This window comes from Fukomys damarensis, unplaced genomic scaffold (genome assembly GCF_012274545.1).
Source record: "Fukomys damarensis isolate Sample0158 unplaced genomic scaffold, DMR_v1.0_HiC HiC_scaffold_5, whole genome shotgun sequence".
Taxonomy (NCBI): domain Eukaryota; kingdom Metazoa; phylum Chordata; class Mammalia; order Rodentia; family Bathyergidae; genus Fukomys; species Fukomys damarensis.
Window position 1 is genome coordinate 72,741,056 of NW_022900917.1, and position 19,462 is coordinate 72,760,517.

General features: G+C 50.8%; 1 protein-coding gene across 1 annotated transcript in view; it reads right to left on the minus strand.

Annotated features, from left to right (window-relative positions):
• Window positions 1-4,835: 4,835 nt before the first annotated feature.
• Asap1 (ArfGAP with SH3 domain, ankyrin repeat and PH domain 1) overlaps window positions 4,836-19,462 on the minus strand; it is a 301,757-nt gene continuing 287,130 nt past the window's right edge. The window contains exons 26-30 of the mRNA XM_033760856.1: window positions 18,673-18,742; window positions 16,555-16,613; window positions 10,986-11,485; window positions 9,701-9,823; window positions 4,836-7,602 (exon numbers count right to left, since the gene is read on the minus strand). Of these exons, the coding sequence (XP_033616747.1) occupies window positions 7,528-7,602; window positions 9,701-9,823; window positions 10,986-11,485; window positions 16,555-16,613; window positions 18,673-18,742 (827 nt within the window). The 3' untranslated portion in view covers window positions 4,836-7,527. The remainder of the gene's footprint in view (window positions 7,603-9,700; window positions 9,824-10,985; window positions 11,486-16,554; window positions 16,614-18,672; window positions 18,743-19,462) is intronic.

The window sequence follows — 19,462 nt, forward strand, 5'->3', positions numbered from 1 at the left end:
AGGGGAACTTCTGCTGCTGCGGGGTTTCTTTTTGGGGTGACGACAGTTATATAACTGAATATACTAAACCCATTGAAACATACACTTTAAATAAGTGACATGTATGGTCTATAAGTTGTATCTCAATACAGCTGTTACAATCTTTTAAAAAGTGTATAGATATGGGGAGGTGGACTAGTAGGGGGTCAAGCAAGAGGGGGCTTATCTCATCCAGTGCCTACTCTTACCTTGCATTTTAGCAGACTTTATTTAAAAAACAAAAGAACTGCACTAGGCTTGGAGGCGCACACCTGTAATTCCAGTACTCCAGAGGCTGAGGCTAGAGGACTGTGAATTCAAAGCCAGATTGGTCTACACAGTGAGACTGACTCAAAGAAAAGGAAGAGTGAGGGGAAACGGAGGGGGAGGGGAGAGGGAAAAGGGAGGGGGAGTTGCTGAAGGACGGGACCGGGTGGATCGCAACTCGCCCAGCCTCAGAGAAGGTCCGGGCTGCCTTTCCCCTTGGTGCCCTCAGCCAGAGTCACACAGGGAGTTACCACTGCCATTCATGGGAGGAGATGGCTGTTTCGGAGCCCAGTGAAGCACTTGAGCTGGTGGGGACAGGTAAGGAGAGGCGGAGGGTCCTCCAGGAGGGGCTCTGGGGGGGGGGAGGGGGGGGGAAGAGGGGGGGGTGAGGGGAGGGGGAGGGAGAGAGGGAGGTGGAAGGAGAGAGGGAGAGCAAAAGGGACTTTTCCCAACCCAACATTCAGTGACAACACATGGTAGTTTGTAGTCAGCCATAGAAATATTTACAGCACAGGAGCTAACAAAAATGCTACATGTAAAGGTTTCTTTTAAATTTAAATTTTTAAAAGAGCTCAACATTTATCAGCACACCCCCTGAGGATGCCACCCGGATAGAAAAATGTAAGTCAAAGGTCCAGGGGCAGCTCAATGAGCCCCCACCTAGCACAAGTGAGGTCCTGGGGTTGTTGTCCAGAACCACCAAACAAACTAATAAATAAAGTGTAAGTCAGAAGTGAGCAGCTGTGATTGACGCTCAGAGAAACATTGTTTGGTGGTGTCCACACCCACGGCGCTCCCCAGCCCATTCCAGTGGTGGCTCTGACACCCCCATCGGACGGTGCCTGCAGATGCCCAGTTTTGTACAGGAAGTAGAGTAGAGTGGATTCCTTGGGGCCTGGCTCAGAGTGAGCCTCAGCCAGGTGGTCAGGGCGGTTGTAGGACACGCACTCTTCCTGGACGCCTGTGTCTGTCCCCAGCTTATGTGCACTTCCTTGCCGCACGCGGGCTCTGGTGAGCCTTCCTGGGATTCCTGACAGATCTCAGCAGCTTCTACATCTGTGGGCCAAGGAAGCTGTAGGTTTGGGGCATCCCTAGACCGGCAGGTTTTGAGTTGATTCCACTTGGACTTTTCTCCTGTTCACTGCCACCTAGGCCACCCCCTTGAGTCCCTTCCAAGCTGGGTCACTCCCTGGCACCTTCCATTTTGCCACAGACAAGAGCAGGGCTCCTAGGCCACAGGGACTAGCAGGGAACTTGGGTGCTTCCAGTGTCCCTCTATCTCCAAACTTTCTCTGGGTGGCAGAGCCACACAGGGCCCTCCAGACAGGGAATCTGTTGATGGGTGGCCAGAGACGAAGCCACTAGGAGGCTCCTGGTGTCAAGATTTGTTGTTTCTGAGTTGGGCTGTCCAGGTTGGCGTCGAACCCATGATCATCCTGCCTCGCGGACTGGCTGGAGTTCCAGGCATGAAACGTGCACTGCTTGAGTTTTTAAGCGGTCCCAGCTGAGCGGGAAGTAAGTTTGCACATTCACACACTGTGTTCCTGTGTGTCTGCTCCATGGCTTGGTGCACCACCAAGAGGGACCCATTGTCGAGCAGCCCATTTGCCGGGTGGGCATCTGCACAGCACAGGGGGGCAGGTAGAGCCTGTGGGCAGAGCTCCTGGCCTTGGCCCTCCACTGGGGTGGGTGCTCCCGACTTTGGAAGACCAGCTACTAGGACCTTTTTCAACAACAGGTGCTGAGATGTTTCTTGGCATACAACTCTTAAAACCCTTGGGGCCTCCAAAGTGACATGGCTTTTTGTAGGCCGATGACTGGGGGCCAGCTGCTCCTGCTGGTTTCAGGATGGTGGCTGGGTTTTCTGCCCCATCCCCAACCTCCCGGAGGGTAAGGGACAGGGCTAAACTGACCACCAGGGGCTGGTGACTGAATCACTTATGCCTACATAATGAAGCCTGAACAAGACCTCCAGTGACAGGTTAGGGGGTGCTTCTGATCAGCTGCTGTTGTGGGTCTGGAGGCCCCTTCCCTCTGCCTCACCTGCCTCTCCCTCAGATCCTGCCCTATCTAACCTCAGAACAGTGTCTGAAGCATCCTACAAGCCATCCAGCAGATCCATGCAGCCCACGATGTGCAGCCGGAGTGGCATTGCAGGGAGACAACCTGGACCCTGGCATGGGGCAGCCTGCGGTGAGCCTGCAGCTGTGGTCCTGCCTCCATGAGACTGGGTCACCAGGCCCCCACTGCTGAGCTCTCCAGCTCAGGCTCCCTGGGTGTGGGGATCCTGCCCACGTGGCTTTGGAAGCACACTGTAGGAGGAATGAGTTTGGTTCTCTCCACACTCCCGGCTACCCTTGAGAGTCCATGACGGGAGGTGTCAGGGCTCGTACACTCAGAGGGACGTGAGTAACCACAACTGCACATCACAGTCAATAGGGTCATCTCTCATTTGTCACTTATCACAAGGAAAGGTGAGGAAAGTCCTCATTTGTGAGGGAGTGTGCCCTTTTTTTTCCAGTACTGGGAATGGAACCCAGAAAAAAAATTATTTTGAGACATGGTCTTGCTAATTTATTTACCAAGCTGCCCAGGTGGGGCTTTTTTTTTTTTTTTTTTTTTTTTTTTATAGTTTTTTGAGACAGGGTCTTACAGTGTAGTCCAGGCTGTCCTCAAACTTGAGGCAATCCTCCTGCCTTGGCCTCCAGAGTGCTGGGATTATGGGCCTGCGCCACCATGCCTGGTTCAGTAATCTGGTTTTAATTCTGAGGACCCTAGAGGGCACTGGGAACAATCTGAAAACCTAGGCCTATTACGTTTTCAGGCCAGAGTGTAGGCGATGCATTTGTTTTCTCTTAAGTCTATTTAAACTATACGGTGAGGTCTCAGTCCTCCCTGCACAGGTGTGAAGCTGAACAAGGCTTCCCTGGGGGTGGTTTTGCAAAAAAGTCAAAGCTTTGGCTTCCTGAGCCTCAACCAGGCTTGCTGTGTGAACAGAGCTCTGCAAAGTGGGTGTTGGTCTGAGCCCCAATCCTGTTTCAGTCTGCTTTTGGGCTGCTGGGCTCAGAGAATCAAGCTCTCCCTGCAGCTACCCATCCTACAGCACCAGGACATCCTCATTCCCAGTGAGGTGTCCCAGCGGTGCTATAGTGGCACCTGGAGCAGGGGCTGTCACGTCTGACCAGAGCTTCCCCCCACAGTACAGGCTGCCTGCGACCTGCTGGGAGAGGCCGGGGGCAGGCCAGCCTTGACTCAGGGACTCAGTTTCTCTCCAGACAGGGCAGCAAGGAGAAGGCACAGCGTCGCATGTTCGTAACCCCAACACTCTCAAGGTTAAGACAAGGAGACCCAAAGTTGAAGTCCAGCCTGGGCAACTGAGACCCTGTCTCAAAATTAAAAATAAAGAAGTGGGGATGTAGGTTATGCGAAGGCCTTGGGTTCATCCTCTAGTACTGAAAAAAGGCGGAGGGGCAGGTCTGGCGCTGACCACCCTGTTCTCTCCTCAGTGTCCCCATCTGTAGGAGGGGTGCACGCTCCCGCCGCAGTGCCCGAGAGACAGTGACCACCGGCCCATTCTGGGGAAGGCGGCGGCAACCGTGATGTCTCTCCAGGGCGGCCGTGGCTGTCCTCTTCCCCTCCTGCCCCTCTAACTGCCCTGAGTGGAGCTTGGTGAGCTGGGCTCCCGTCCCCTTTGGCCAGTGAGCCTTGCTCGGGTGTCTGCGGCCAGTCAGGCAATGGTACTGGCCGCACAGCCTCATCTCCACCACAGGCCCACGCAGGCTGGGCTCAGCACCTGGGTAAGAAGGACCGTGCTCAGGGGAGGAGACCCTTTATAACGTGTAAAGATAAGGCCAAATTATGGCAGCCCTGGTCACTCCACCCCCACTGGGACTGGGGAGGACTTAAAGTACTGAGGGGAAAGCGGCACAGGGCCAGGCTGCACCCCGGGCCCCTGGAGGCTCTTCGTGGGTGAGGTGAGCTTCCGATGGCCCTGTTCCAGGTTGGAAACCGCGTCAACCTGTGGGATAAGGCGAACGCTGCCCAGTCCTAGGCCGCACACCCGGGGGTGTCAGGTTAGCTTCCCCCGTGGCAAGTACAGAAAGTCACGGCCTCCCCTCCAGGCCCTCCTTCTCCAGCTGTGAGCCAGGTATCGGCTTCCTCCTGCTGGGCTTTGCAGAGAGAGAGGCGCTGAGCCCAGCAACTTTCAGGAAGGAAAGGGGAGGAACACCCCTCCCCGGGCCTCATTTCCAGGTGTGTGACGTGAGATCCGTGCCTTTTGGGGGCTGCCAGGGACCAAGGAGATACCTGCAGGGGTGCGTGGGCCGCAGGCCATGCGCACACTGGGCCCTGGCGCCTGCAGGGCATGTGCCAGGATGGCCAGACGCAGAGGTCAGATGGCCGGTCCTTGCTACCTGCTCAGGCGGGCTTTGACACAGGAGCTAGGGTGACCTGTGTCATCCATGCCCCCAGCGCACAGCCCATGGTGTCTTCATCTCTCTATTCGAGACAGGAGCAGACAACTCACAAATGGCCTGATTTCAGATGTTTGGGATCAACTGAGAATATGTTTATTTCAAAGCAATTTTAAATATTAAAAAAAAGTAGAAATTAACACATACATTACTGGAAACGGTCACAGAAATACATGTGGAGCGAAAAGCATCCTGATGTTCGATAGCCATCCGGGTGGAACTCGGAATTAATTAGTGGCACGATGGGATCCTATACAACATGAAGTTCTAGGCAATAAAAAAATAAATAGCAATTGCTGTTCAACAGTAAAATAAGACACGCTATTTGCAGAACATAACTTTCCCCTCTGTGGGGAAAAAGAACTAATTTGCTATTTTTTTTTGTAAGGTTCCATACCTTCAAAATACTATATCATGTACAAAATTGCAGATAGTGGCTCATGAGCTGAAGAAGAGATCAGATTTAAACACAACAAGATTGCCAATGGCGTTGCTACCCAGTCTTCCTATGTCCTACAGTGAGCTGGAACAGAGAACTCACATTCCCGACAAAAACACGAACAGAAAAAGGCATGGAAAATGCATCTGCTGTAGCAAGGGAAAAAAAAAGACTAGACTTGGACTCCATGTAATTTTACAGATACAGCTTGAGTGTGTGTGTTTATAAACCAGTTTATTTTCAGATCACTGAGAAAAGCCTAGGCCACAAACAAGCATGGCTTTCACGTAGCCAAACGTGTGCAAATGAGTGAGGTGGCGCCCTGGGGACCTCAGCCGCTGACTTCCTGTCCTGACACCAGTGGGGCCGCACTCCCCTGTGCGCGTGGAAGTGTGCATGTGTCCTGACACCAAGGAAGCAATCACTTAAACAGCTGATAAAAGGTTCTGCAGGTCCGTCATGCAGTTTATTTTTCAGGTGGCTATTTAAAGTGTTCCTGGTAACCAGTTAAGCAGTGCTAAATTACTGTTTACTGAATACTGTGACTGTGAAAGAAGGCCTTTCCTACCGGTTTGTTGGGAGTTGTGCTTCTGTGAAATTAACATTTCTCATTCATTGCCAAGATTATCTGCTTAAAAATATTAGTCTTCTGTGCTGCTGCCAAAATAGTTTAAACAAATGTGCGCCCAGGATCAGAGAACAGTCCCACTGACTGCGGAGTATAAATACTGTATTCTTTTCCAAGATTTGGATGATGTCAAAGACTAAAATACTCACAATGTTCTCCTCCTTTGCCCGCCCCCCACCCGCATGGGGATCGAACTCAGGACCTTGCACTTCCAAGTCAGGTACAGCGCCACTGAGCTAAAACCCCGGCCCCACACACAATGCTCTTTGTGGTCTGACAAGCATGGCTGGGATGAAAACACAAAAATAATGAGACAGGAGAGAGACAGAGACAGACAGACAGAGAGACAGGGAGGAGGGGAGAAGGGAGAGGGGAGAGAGAGAGGAGAGAGAAAAGACTCTTCTCAAGGAATGAGCCTTTTTCACAGTGCAATTCATAGCAGCGTTCCAAAACTTGGTTATGAATTGACTTGAAGGGAATATGTCTATTGGACAGAGCATAAGGTGGGAAACTTTATAATTGAGGTTTAAGAAATGGAATGGAAAAAGAAAAGCTTGGTTTCAGCACCTGGATTCTACACCGGAAAAACTGTAAAGGGTTGATTTTTAAATCCCTCTTCTTGAATAATCTTTTAAAAGTTTAAGTTTATCCAAGAACAAAACTAAGAAAGCAATTTAAAACCAATACTTTAGATGCTCTCTCATATTAAGGGATGCTGACTCATAATACAATTATAAACTCAAACTCTTGAGAAGGCCAAATGACTGACTAGAAACAAATGTTCTTGCAACCTTATAATTTCTGCTTTAATGGCGATCAAGTTTAAAAAATGTACAGTTCAACTTAGGCATACTATTTATTCCTTTATAAAAGGCAGATTTCAGGTGAGCTTCTAGAGGCATGCATATGGTAGAGGCTAGTATTTTCTGGCAGTCCTTGGTTCCTGGAAGTTGAACTTCACCAGACGTGTTTTAAACTTCTGTCAAAATAGTCATGAAGAGTATGTTATTTCTGCATAATGAGGTAATATCTCAGGGCGGGCACTGATCACCATACGGTAGTAGGAATCCACTTGCCTAAACTTTTATGAGGCTGTGTGCATTGTAAAATGCCACAAAGAGTTTTGGGTCAGTGAATGTTTTGCTGAAGGAATAACACTTACATTTAACTGAGTACTTTTCTGTAATAAATACCAAAGTAGGTTTTTGTAGCTGTAAACTGCATACACAGGTAACTACAGGCTGGTCTGTCACAGAGCTAACTAGAAGTTTCACCTGGAAAACAGATCCCACCTCTTCGCTAGGGTTGTATTTTCCGTAACATGATTGAGAATACTGCTTGTTAGGAACAGAGTCGTTTCTATGCCCTTCAGCAGGTGCTGGAGACCATTTCTACTTGCAAAGCCGGCACTCCTGTTTTTTTTTGTTTTTCTGTTTGTAAAACAGCATAGACAGATTTAAGTGCGAGATGCCAAGGATGGCTTTGGCAAACCAGTAGGCGAACCGGGCCCCAAGGCTCCCCTGATACTGGCGAAGGCAGAAGACCACAGGGTATTTACAACACATTACTATATTCCCTCCTGAGGTGGCCCTTCGTGAGTTTCTCATTCTGTAACAGCAGCTATATACACATTGTGCACAGGATTACATGGAGGCAGCAGTCTTGCATGAAGGATGTGGGCAGTCTGAAGCTTCGGCTTTTTGCTAGTCAGACAGGATGTGAACAAAAGACACTGGAAAGACCCCCTTCCGTTCAGGCTGTCCTTCGATGTGCCCGATCTGCAGGGAGGAGAGAGGAGGTTCAGGCCAGAGGTGCAGGCAGCTAACCTGGAACAGGACTGAGGGTAAGAGCCAAGCCTGCCTAGGCTTCTGGGGGTGGTGAACCTCTGAGAGTATGGGGATCATGAACTACACAATGAAACAACAAAGTTGCAAATGACATCTTACAAAATGCTTAGCACTTTTGCATGGATCTCAAGGCACCTGTGCAGCAGCCCAAGAGGGGCAATAATCTGCCCAAGGCCCCTGGCTTCATGATCTGGAAGCTGTGCTCTGAAGGTGAGGGGACTGTTTTTCTGGGAGAGTAACCTCAGACAAATCTTATCAATCCTCTTCTTGTTAAAACGTGGCTGAAAACCCCTTCTCCCAGGCTGCTGTGAACAAATCGCTTGTTTTTTGATTACACGGAAAAGGCCCTGTGAAAAACTTTGACACTGAGGGTGGCCAAAGACAATTTTACTGTTTTCTATGTAAGCCTGCAAGCCATGGTAACCTGCAACAGTTTCCTGATTACCCCAATTAGATCAGTATCGTAACATGGCCTTTTAACAGAAGGAGTACCGAGGCCCTACACATTGGCTATAAAGACCACATACAGAGGACAGGGCTGGGCCGGGCCACTGCAACAAGAGCACCCTTGTTTCACAGGCCTGTGCTGATGGAACACCTTATCGGCTGAGTGGCCTGCAGGTCTCCTGAGGCCGAGTGGGCCTGGAGCAGCAGGAGGGCTTGGGGAGTGCCAGTCAGGTCACTGTTAGGGTGTCTGGCCAGACGCGTGCAGACACTCAGAGTCCTCCCAGAATTGCACCGAGACATCGCCAAGTACTTGCTCTCCTCCCCGAGCATCTGCCGGAGCCATCAGCTTCTTAGTAAAGAACATGGCCACTGTCCAAGAGGAGTGACCATGACACAGACCCGCCAAGTAGACGAGTCAGGAAGCGGGTCTGCGGCAGGGATGCTAGCTGGAGACTTCATAGTGTGTCCCGTCGCTGTCCCAGGCTGGTTCTCCCACAGGCTGTGCGCTGGGGGACCAGCTCCACCAGGAGAGGCTGAGGAGTGGGGCGTCTGAGCTCTCGCTGGCCTGGGACCGTGAGGGCCCTGGTCACCCCGGGCCCTGCTCTCTCTGGGTTGGAACTCCTCATTCTCTGTCAGGCTCTGCTGAGATGGCAGGGTGTTAGCGCACCCCTGGCTCTGACCTGCTGGACACCCACAGCACGCTCCTTTCCTAGATCTTCTCAATGGTCACAATGGCCCCAGTTTTCTTTTTCCTTTGAGACTGGGTCTCACTCGAACTTGTGCCAATTACCTTGCTCAGCCTCCTGAGAGCTGGGATTACAAGTGTGTGCCTCCGCGCCCAGCTTCAAAATGTCCTCAGATACTGCCAAAAGTTCCCGAAGGGCGAAACTGCCCCCACTGGGAACCAGTTTGAACCCACTGTCCATAGAGGCCCTAAGGAAGAACGGCTGCACCCTGGCCTGGCAGTTCCCAAGTGGCCAGCCTGAGAGGCAAGGCCTTGCAGCAGTGCCCTGGGGAGGACAATGGTGCCCTGCCTTCCCAACCTGGGCAGCGCAGGTTTACTGTCAGAGGAGTTCTCATAGATAAAATTTAATCTCCCCAAATCAGGGGAGGGAAACTTCATTCATGGCCATACTTTCCAAAGAGAGAATTCAGGGTGGATTTGAGCCTGAATACAGGCAAAGCAGCTCAGTTTGCATGAGATCATGTAGCCCTCGAACCCGCAGCCAGGGGACAGGGTGGAAGGAGAGCAAACCACACAGGTTTGGGGCTCAGGGTGGACTTGGATTGTGACTTTGCATGCTTATTGGCTGCTAGGGAAAGATGATGGGCAAAATGCTTGACTTTCTTGAGCTTTTCTTTTTGTACCTGAAAATTTAGAAATTTCCACCTGCAAGCACACAAGGTTGCCATGATACCACGGGAGAAGCACATACAGATGTTAATTTCCTGACCCACGTGGGTGACCCAGCTGGCAAGATCCTTGTGCTTCGGGCACACTCATACTCACTGTGGGTCTGGAGCACTCAACAGTGCCCCTCAGCAGTGCTGGAAGAGTGGATGAAGAAATGTGCATACGTACCCACCACTCCTGGTCCTCTTCCCCTGTCACGATGATCACCTCCCCCTCAATGAATGTGAGTTCGTCATCATTGTCTGCCTGGCAGTCATAGATGGTTTTCACACGCCTCACTTTATTCTTCCCCTTCAATAAAGCAGCTGGGTTTTAGCATAAACACAGACAACTCAAGAAAGGAGCACAGTGCTCACCAAAGGGTGGGTGACTGGGCAAGTGGCTTCACTGAGCCTTGCTTTCCTCATGTGTGTGAGCACGTACGTGTGCACACAGGTACAGGGGCAGGCATATCTGCCAGGAGCCCAGGGCACTGTGTGCTCTCCAGGAACGACAGCCCTTTGCCATCAGCATCAGCCTAGTCCCATGTTAGGGACGAGACATCGCCATGCCACTTTCACCAGAACACAAACATGAAGGCCCTGTCCTCCTCCACTGGCAACATCAGCTTGCAGAAATGACAGCAGAGTCTAAAAATATTTTTAGGAAACATGATGTAAAGCAAAATGTGCAGCTTCTGCCTACTGAATGTGCAGCATAAACACATTTCTCGGTCCCCTCAGGCAAAACAGCAGGTCAGGACATCCTGGCTACCCTCCAGGATCAGCTTGGGTTGGGAGTTCTGCAATGCTCTCCAAACAGCTGTCATTTCTGACCAATTTTGACTTGAGTGTTACTGGTTGGGTTTCCAGTTCTTTGCAAACAGGAAGATGAAAATAAAGACATCACCTTCCAAAGAATACTTTTAACACCTGGATGGGGATTTAGCTCAGTGGTTCTGTTGCCTGCCTTGCAAGTGCAAGGACCTGAGCTTGATCCCCGGTACCAAAAAAAAAAAAAAGAATACTTTAAACACCCTAATTAAATAATTAGTAATAAAAAAGCAAGCTGCTGCAAGGGTGGGTGGGGGTCTGGGAGGCCTGGCAAAACCGTGGCAGCCAGCAGATTTTCATCTTTGTGCTGACTGAGCGGCTGAGCAGGGCCATAATGTGTGATTTGCTAGGGAAGATTACTATGCCAAGTCTCTTTTGTGTGTGGAAGCAGTTCTGAGGAGTGCGGAACCCGCCACGGCTGTGCAGCTATACTAGGCTCTGATGCCAGTGCTGAGGGCCCAGGAGTCCCAAGCCTCTGTCATAGCCCCCAGGCTCCACTCCATCACCACACATGAACCAGGGCAGGTGAAGGCAGCCAGCTCCAGGGTAAGTGCCCTCCCTTTCTTGCATTCAGTGGGAGCTTCCCCCACCCTCCATAGTTCAGCAGTGGCTTGCAGAGCCAGACACGCGTGCCTACCCACCGTGTTGATCTTTCTGGGCAGTGGTACAGGCGTCTCAGGAAGAGTGGGTGTGAGGTCGCTGGAGTCTTCCGACGCCTGCTTCTGGACGGCATCTCTGGACTGCACGTTTGGAGACAGATCCACTGGGTGTGACTTCTGCGTGGCCTCGGAGGGCTGCGGAGCTTTGGGTGAGATGTCACCAGCCTGGGACTTTGCCAGCAGGTCTCCCAGCTGTGGCTTGGGGGGCAGGTCCTTCATCTGTGGCTTGGGGGGTAAGTCTGAGAGCTGGGGCTTGGGCGGCAGGTCACCGAGCTGTGGCTTTGGGGGAAGCTCTCCAGGCTTAGGTGGCAAATCTCCAATATGGGGCTTGGGGGCCAGTTCTGTGGGCTTTGGGGGCAGGTCTCCAGGTGGTGGCTTTTGTGGTAACTCTGCCAGCTGTGATGATTTCTGAAAAAGCTCAGGTGGGATGTTGGCTTTGTCTAGGGAGAGATGATGGCTCGTTTCTGTTTTCCTTAGTGCCACTGCAGGGACAAACACAGAGAGGGAAGTCACTAGAAGAACATGTGAGGGGAGGCAGGTCTGCTCCTGTCACAGGCATTTGAGAGCCCTGCCACCCACCTCCCAGAAGAGTCCTCTCCACTGCATATCAAGCGGCTGGCTCAGGGCAGCCGGAGCCCTGGACGGGCGTTTCCAAGGTCAGAGTTGGAGCCAGGAGGCACCTACATGATCGTTCACGGCTTTACGCTTCAGTTGGGTAAGAACAGGATGCCTGTATCAATCCAGATTTTTTTTTTTTTTTTTTTTTTTTTTGGTACAGGGGATTAAACTTGGGACCTTGCTCTTGTGAGGCAGGCAATGCAAACACTGAGCTGAATCCCGGGCTCTCAATCCAGAATTAAAAAAAAAAAAAAAATCAAACAATACCATTTGTGGACAATTAGTACAGTTAAAAACTTTTCCATAAGCCTACATTCCACGTAAGGTAGCCATTTGTCATATTGATATATTTCCCCTCTTGATTTTGCTATGAAAATCAATACATATTAACTACGTGCTGTTTTAGCAGAGCAGCTGCAGGTCATCAAGCTTTGCTATCAGTACAGATGTCATTCGGAAGGGACAGTGTACTCTACAGCTGCTTCATGCTCAATTCCCTTTATTCTACAGGGTTCATGCGGGAGGTAAGACAAGAAGCAGAAAGTCCCCATCTTCCCCGGTAACGCGGTATATTCTGGTGATACGCAGAGATGGGCTTACGAATGTATCACCTAAAACCAGGATGTGCACCATAATACACACATTGCAGTAACACACATTACCTGAAAGTTTGTTTTTTCTCACTGAATATGCCCAGGAGAGTTTCCAAGTCCCTCATTCTCTTTAACAGCTGTATGCTACTCCACGTGGAGGCAGTGTCACACAAGACTGAACCACTCCCGTGCTCTCTGCACAGCTCTGCGGAGTGCACACACGCACGCACACATAGGCACACACTCTCACAGCGTGTCTTGAGCGTGAGCTCAACCACTCACCAGCCTTGCAACCTCCCTGTGCTGACATCTACCCCACAGCGCTGTCCTGGAGCTGACATGAGGGATGTGTGTGAGGAATTTGCTGACAAGAACTGGCAGGCCAGGAGCATTTCTTAAGAGTAATACCATCACTCCTGTTAAACATGGCTCCCCGAGGCCAAGATTACTGGTATCACAGCTCTGGCTCCTGGCACAGGGGCCAAGTGCAGTGAAGGTTCCATGAGGAAACAGCTGATGAAGGAACACTATGTGAATCAAACTAAGGATTTTATCCTAAAAACACAGAAGACTTAGAAAAACATCTTTCGAGGAAAGGGAAGAGAGCTGGGCATGGTGACACACACTTGCAATCTTAGTACTCTGGGAGGCTGAAGCAGGAGGACTGAGCTGGAACCCAGTCTGGGCAACTTAGTGAGACCCAGTCTCAAAATAAAAAATAAAAAGGGGGTTTAGTGTGTAGCTCAGTGTGAAGGCCCTAGGTTCAATCTCCCCTAATGTGGGAGACAGACGGAAGGACGGACACTAACCAGTGTTGTATACTGTCCCAAGCTGTCCTGGGAGCTGCACTGCTCATGGCCTGCCTGGCCACATCTCTTTCTGAGGAAGTCACAGCCAAGGACACTCTGCCTATCCAGGTAATGTGGAAGTGAGACGAGACCAGTATAATTTCTCTACTAATTACTCTGATTTGGGCAAACTCCACTGTGATGCCAGCAGCAAGGAGAAATAAAGTGGGGGACTCCGGGCAGTGAGGCTGGAAAGACACTTAATTCACAGGGGAGTACACACCAAATGCTGGGTTGTCTCAAGCCCTCAAATACGCAAATCACCTGCCACTCAACTGCAGGAACCGTGCTGGGGAACATCAGAAACCGCCTGGGACGAACTGCAGCACCCCAACAGCTCAAGGCTGAGGACACAAGGGGAAAAGGTAAAAGATGTGCAGAAGGAACAGTCTGCTGGGAGAATCAGCTGGGTGGCGTCCACAGCAAAGTGCGCTAGCGAGGAATAGCGGGTGGCAGTGTGCAGGGTTGCAGATGGAAGCCTAAACCAGGGCTTCGGCAGACATCAGCCTGTGAAGGGCAGAAGAGAGCATGGCGCCTGCGTCTCAGCAGTGGTGAGTGTGCCACGAAGACGGGCGTGTGCACCTCCTGGGGGGGCGGGTGTGTGCCACCACGTAGGACAGGAAGCCAGGGGACAGTGTTAAAGGAACACATGGGGAGGCAAAGAGCAGAATCCAGACTGGAAGACCTGTGGGTCAAATGCCAATTTCTGCAACAATACAGCAACGTGCAGGGGGATACAGCTCGCACATGGTTTGAGCACCATGCAACACACTACGTGTTCAGATCCGATCCCATGTGGAGAACAGTAGGAGGGTGGGAACGATCTGCGTTGTTTAGGGATGAGGTCTCTGGGAGGTGATTCAATTAGATAAGGTCATCAGGGTGGAGCCCTTGTGATGCTTTATGAAGAGGGCACTGGGTGCAGTGGTGTATTTTGGACACTGAGGCCCAGGGCTGACAACTTAGCAAGACTCTGTTTCAAAATAAAAGGGCTGGTGGTGTAGCTCAGCACCAAGGCTCTAGGGTCACACGTACTTTCTCCTTCCTAGCAGTGTGACACTGCACATTAGCTGAGCTCTTCCAGCAAGGCAGCTCTCAGCATTCGGACCTCCAGAACTAGAAACCCATGTTCTTATCTGTGATGCTTGGGCTCACCCTGAGGGGCTCTGCCAGGGCCATATTCCCAGCATCTCCTACCTGCTCTTTCTTGGAGACAGTGACTCACTAAGTTGCTCAGGTGGGACTTGAACTTGTGATCTCCACAAATGAGTTTTCAAAGACATGTGCCACTGTGTCAGGTTTCTTTTTCCTTTATGAAGTTATTCAGCCTCAGCTATTTCGTTATAGTTACAAAACATATTAATGATGTCAGGGGAAGCTATGGGTTAAGAAACAACTGTAATATTATGTAATACTGTATGATTATTATTTTGATCCTTATTCAAATAATTTATATTAAAAAAAAACCCCAATGAGACAACTGGAACATGAACACTAGGCATTTGATGATACTTACAGGTTCCCAATGGGACAGTCACACACGGACCACAGTGCATCACAGCCCCCGACAGCAAAGACACACAGATTACAGCCCATTGCCAACATATGAAGGCACTTTGGTTTTTTTACATGTGATAGTAGATTGCAGGCGCGTAACACAGTGTGGTGTTTGGGATCTGCTACGAACTGCTAGAGGTGACTAGATAGGTAAATGAGATACAGGACTGAGTAGAAACTAATCAATGTGGAGACAGGTGATGGGTCTGTCTGGGAGAGGAGGCTGCTATCCACTTTTCTGTGTGCTCCTCCCTTGTGGTGCTAGGGACTGGACCCAGGGCTTCATAGTGAGTTTTATACTCAGCCCCTTTAGATACTTTTTAAAGACACAGTCTCATTTACTTGTTCAGGCTGGGATTGAACTTAGGATCCTCCTGCCTCAGCTTCCCAGAGTGCTGTGAGGATCCTTGTGTAAGTTTATTATGGGAAATGCCAAACTGTAAAATATTTATACAAAGAAAGAGGGTCTAGGCAGTGGTGGCGAACCTATGGCACGTGTGCCGCAGCCAGTGTTTATTCACTGGAAGCTCTAAATGGCTGGTCATAGCTGGCACAGAGCAATGGGCGGTGGTGGGAGGGACGCGAGCTGGGGTGCTCCTCCAGGCCATGGCCACTGTGTGCAGGCAGGCAGGGCACAAGGAAGCGGCGGGGTGGGCAACCGTCCCGACTCACAACAAGTGGAAGCCAAGCCCCACAAGAAGGGCAACGTGAAGGGCAGAGTAGGTGCTGGCAGAGGACCGCATGAGCTATGGTCAGGGAAGAGCCACACCCGGTCCAGAGAGCAGAGCCCAGGAGGGACTTAGGGCTCACTTTTGGGATGTGCTGTTTGGGGACAGGAGGAATGGGGGTCCGTGAAGGGGATGAGGACAGGGAGCAGTGGTGGTAGCTACAGGTGGGTCCTGGTGCCACTGAGAACCACTGGATCGAGCAGGAGGCAGGAGGAGGACAGTAGCCACTTGTGTGTGACCGGGGCAGGATATGGGGTGGCCTTCAGATGGGGAACAGCGCCTGGGAAATACATCTCCAACTGGAGGCCAGGCAGCACTTTGGGCAGCACCAAATATCACACACGCAGCACCACACCCAAACCCTAGCAACTTGGCAAACGCAGGAGAGCCATTGGGGGCCCGTTCACCCAACACAGGGCCTGGCTGAGGAAGCCTGCAGGCTTGTGGGCTTCAACTTCCTGACACAACCCCCACTCTGACTTCTGCTTCAACCAGGACACAGGGTCCAAGAGCTGGCCAGCGGCAGCAGCGACCCGCACAGCAACCTGGAGTCCTCTGAGCTTCTAAGGACACCAGCTGGTCCCTTTCACAAGGACAGAGTGAAGCTAGTGCTCTGAAGATGTCTGGCAGGGCTCCGCAGTACCATTCGTGTTGTAGTAGGAAGACTGAGGCAGGGTCTCGCTTTGTAGTCCAGGCTGGCCCTGAACTCACGGCGATTCTCCTGCTGACATTACAGGTGCGCACCACACACTCAGCTACTGAAACCCCACTTTTATAAGTGCAGAGCTTGACCGGGATTGGGAGATTTGGTGACAGAGCTGAGTCTCTACTACACTGCTCTAATGTGCTCTGTGCCGCATGGCTGTCCCCTCTGCAGGACAGAGCCACCCAGGGGAGGAGTCCTTGGCCACAGACTTGCTGGGGTTCCTGAGCATGACTCCCCGCTAGACTCACAAACTTCGCAGGATTATTTCCTGCTTTACAGGCGAGGAATGCAGGTTGGGGGAAGCTACTAATTCACTGGCCCTAGGTCCAAACTAGTAAGAGGAAGAGCTAGTATCAGTTCTGGGTCTCTTGGACATAACCTTGCATAACAAGTATTCACTGGGCATCTACTATGTGCCAGGTGATGCTCCAGGCATTTGGAATAGATCAGTAGACAAGAGAGACTTCATTTGCAAGTGAGTATGAAAATCATGAATCTTACCTTTCTGAGGTAGTTTAGGAAGAACTCTGGGGCCAAGAGCAGTCTTTGCAGAACTGGTGCTATTTGATAAATAACAATACTTTAGGATATGAGAGCTATAATGGCAATAGTGATCTACTCTTTATGGAAACCAAAGGTGTTTATGAATTACTGAAACAGTCCTTTCACAATTTATTTAACAAAACATTACTCTATTTTTGTATTCCAGTTTGCCTTGCTGGAGAAGCACAAGGTGAGGTGAGAAAGACATCCCTAGTAATGATAAAGCCAAAGCCTTTCCTCGGGGTGATGTGTATGTAAACACCCCCAGTAAAGTACACAGGCCTCCATGTCTTGTGATCCCTGTCAGAAAGGGAAGCCAGAGTGCAGTGTTTCCGGCTCGAGAAGGCCCCAGGCTGGTTAGCGGTGGAAGTGGAAATTTAGCCCCCTTTGTGGGGCCCTGAGCTCTCACTTCCCTCTCACCATCGTAGAGGCTGGGGTTCTCAGGCGCGCCCAGGCAGTGGCCTCCTCGTGGAGGACATGCAAATGAGTAGGGGAAAAAACACCCCAGTCCCTGGAACAGAACTCTGCACCATGTGGTCTGAATAACTGAGTAAGTCCTCTATTAGCTGGCAGCCTCTACTTCCCTCTAGCAAGAGGCTGCAAGGTCCTCAGAGAACGCCAGAGCCGCATAACTGTGCTCTAGGGCCTGAGCTGCACTCACCAAGAGCCTGTTTATCATCTCGTGCTCCTTTCCTCCGTCCTCTAATGTCCTAGGAGTTGACTGCTTTTCTTCTCTCTAGCCTAACTGCATTTAAGGGAAAGGAAAAAGCAAGCAAGAACCAAACACAACAGGCCAAAGGAAAAAGATTAAAGGCATGTGGTCCTGTGTTTGGTCCCCAGCCGTGAGCCACACTGGGTCTTCCAGTGCTTTGCAGCTCACAGGCAGCCCTCCCATCTGTGGGGGACAGAGCCGCTAATGGAGGAGAAACAGCAAGTGCAAGAGGCTTTGCTGCCAGCATTTCTGGGCTGTGTCCCTGTTCTGCATCAGTAGCTTCCGCGAGGCCTGGCACTTACCAGCTCTGGTGTGAGCATGGCCCATGACCACTTGTGGCCTCTTTCCTAAAGCCAAGGCCTACAGCAGCAGTGATGGTGAACCTTTCAGTGATAACAAGTAGCCTGCTGTGGCACCCGTGCCATATGTTCACCACCACTGGTCTAGAGGCTCAGACATTCCTTTCTAGAAGTCCTGGGACTAACACTGCATGGGCTTCTTCCTAAGGGGAGGAGCACGAGGGCACTGCCAGGGCAAGACTGTGTGTGCTGTGTACGTGCACACAGAGGCAGAGTGATAAAAGCTCAGTGAATTGACAAAAATCAGATTAATACTGCTTAAAAATATTACAGAACAAGGTTTTCCTTGCCACGATGGGGTTGAACCTGGGTCTCATGCATGCTAGGTAAGTGTTCTACCATGGAGTTGTATCTCCAGCTCTCGTTTAAAACATTTATGAGTGTGTTGTGTGTGTCACTCCCATTCTGGAAGAAGACAAAACCAATTTTATGGGAAGATCAGGGAGGACAGGAGCACCCAGCGTGGAGAACCGGCTGGGACACCCGGACTGCCTTTCACTAGTGTGGGCCTGGGAGAAGAGAGAGAGACACTGTTTACAGCCCAGCTAGAAAAATCTTGCAAACAGGGAACCTGGAAGCAATTTTTTTTTTTTAATGTTTGGAGATCTCTAGGGTATTATATTTCCCTGAGGAGCATCTTTTCGTTCTGTGGTCTGGAAAAGGGATCAAGAAGGAAAGCAATGAAACAAAATTACTTAATTAAAACAGCAAAAGTAAAAACTCAGTCTCCCTGAAGGAGTTTCAGCAGAGACCAGTATAGGACTCTGGAAGCACTGAGGCCAGCGCTGCTGTCATAGAAGGACACAGACCTGTGCTGGGCGATGATGTCCTTTGTGGCTATATGGCAAGATAAACATGCCAACTGCCAGCCAATGTTCGGTTTCTCATCCTAAACTGCCTCATGGCTGAGACGCTTGGGCAGAACAGGGAAAGCAGTTGAAGCCCACATATGTAATTCTGTCAGCTGCAAGTAGGAGCCAAGGAGGAAGTGCTGAGACAGCTCACCTGGACTGCTGGGACAGCCCCTCAAACTTGTTTGCGTTCTTACTCGAAGGTGATGGACCCACATCGTTACCTACAAAGAAAACGAGAAGGTCAAAGTTGTACCTTGCAACAGGCACATATGGGTACGGCAGGAATGGTGCCCCTCAGCTTCCAGAAAGGCAGCTAAAATGCTTGAGCCAAGATGGAACGCATCTGGAGCATCACAATGCACAACAATTAAGCATTTGGGGCTTTGGTGTCTGTACTGCTAGCAAGTAAGACAGGTGAGCGGCCTGCTCCCTGAAAAGGCTTCTGCACTCATCGGAGGTGGTGCCGTCCCACTGACTCAGGATCTTGTTCTTGGCCCAGAGGCAGAGATAGAACCCTGAATGTGTGGTTCACCCAGAGGCTGGGAGGCTGAGACTGATACCAAGGAAGCATGTGCTGATGACAGTGGGCAAAGGCACAACTTCAAGGGTACCATTCACCAGCCATTCACATGCTGGGTGTGACCAGAGCAGGAGGCCCATGGGCGAACGTGCCACTACTCTCCCAGGGTTAGAGTCTCGCCTGGGACTCATGTATAGGAAGTATATAGAAACGTGGAAAGAAGTGGTCATTTAGTCGGGGTGTCTTCCTTGGGGGACATGGAACCTGAATAGGTGCAAGAACTTCCTAGTGGGCAGTGGCCTCCCAGGGCACAGATGGCTGTGAATGTGCTTTGCCCAAAATGTCAGAGTTGGGTCTGCCAAGCCTGGGTTTTTCTGTGACCATTCCACAGCAGGGGATTGTGGGCAGGTGCTGGGTCCCA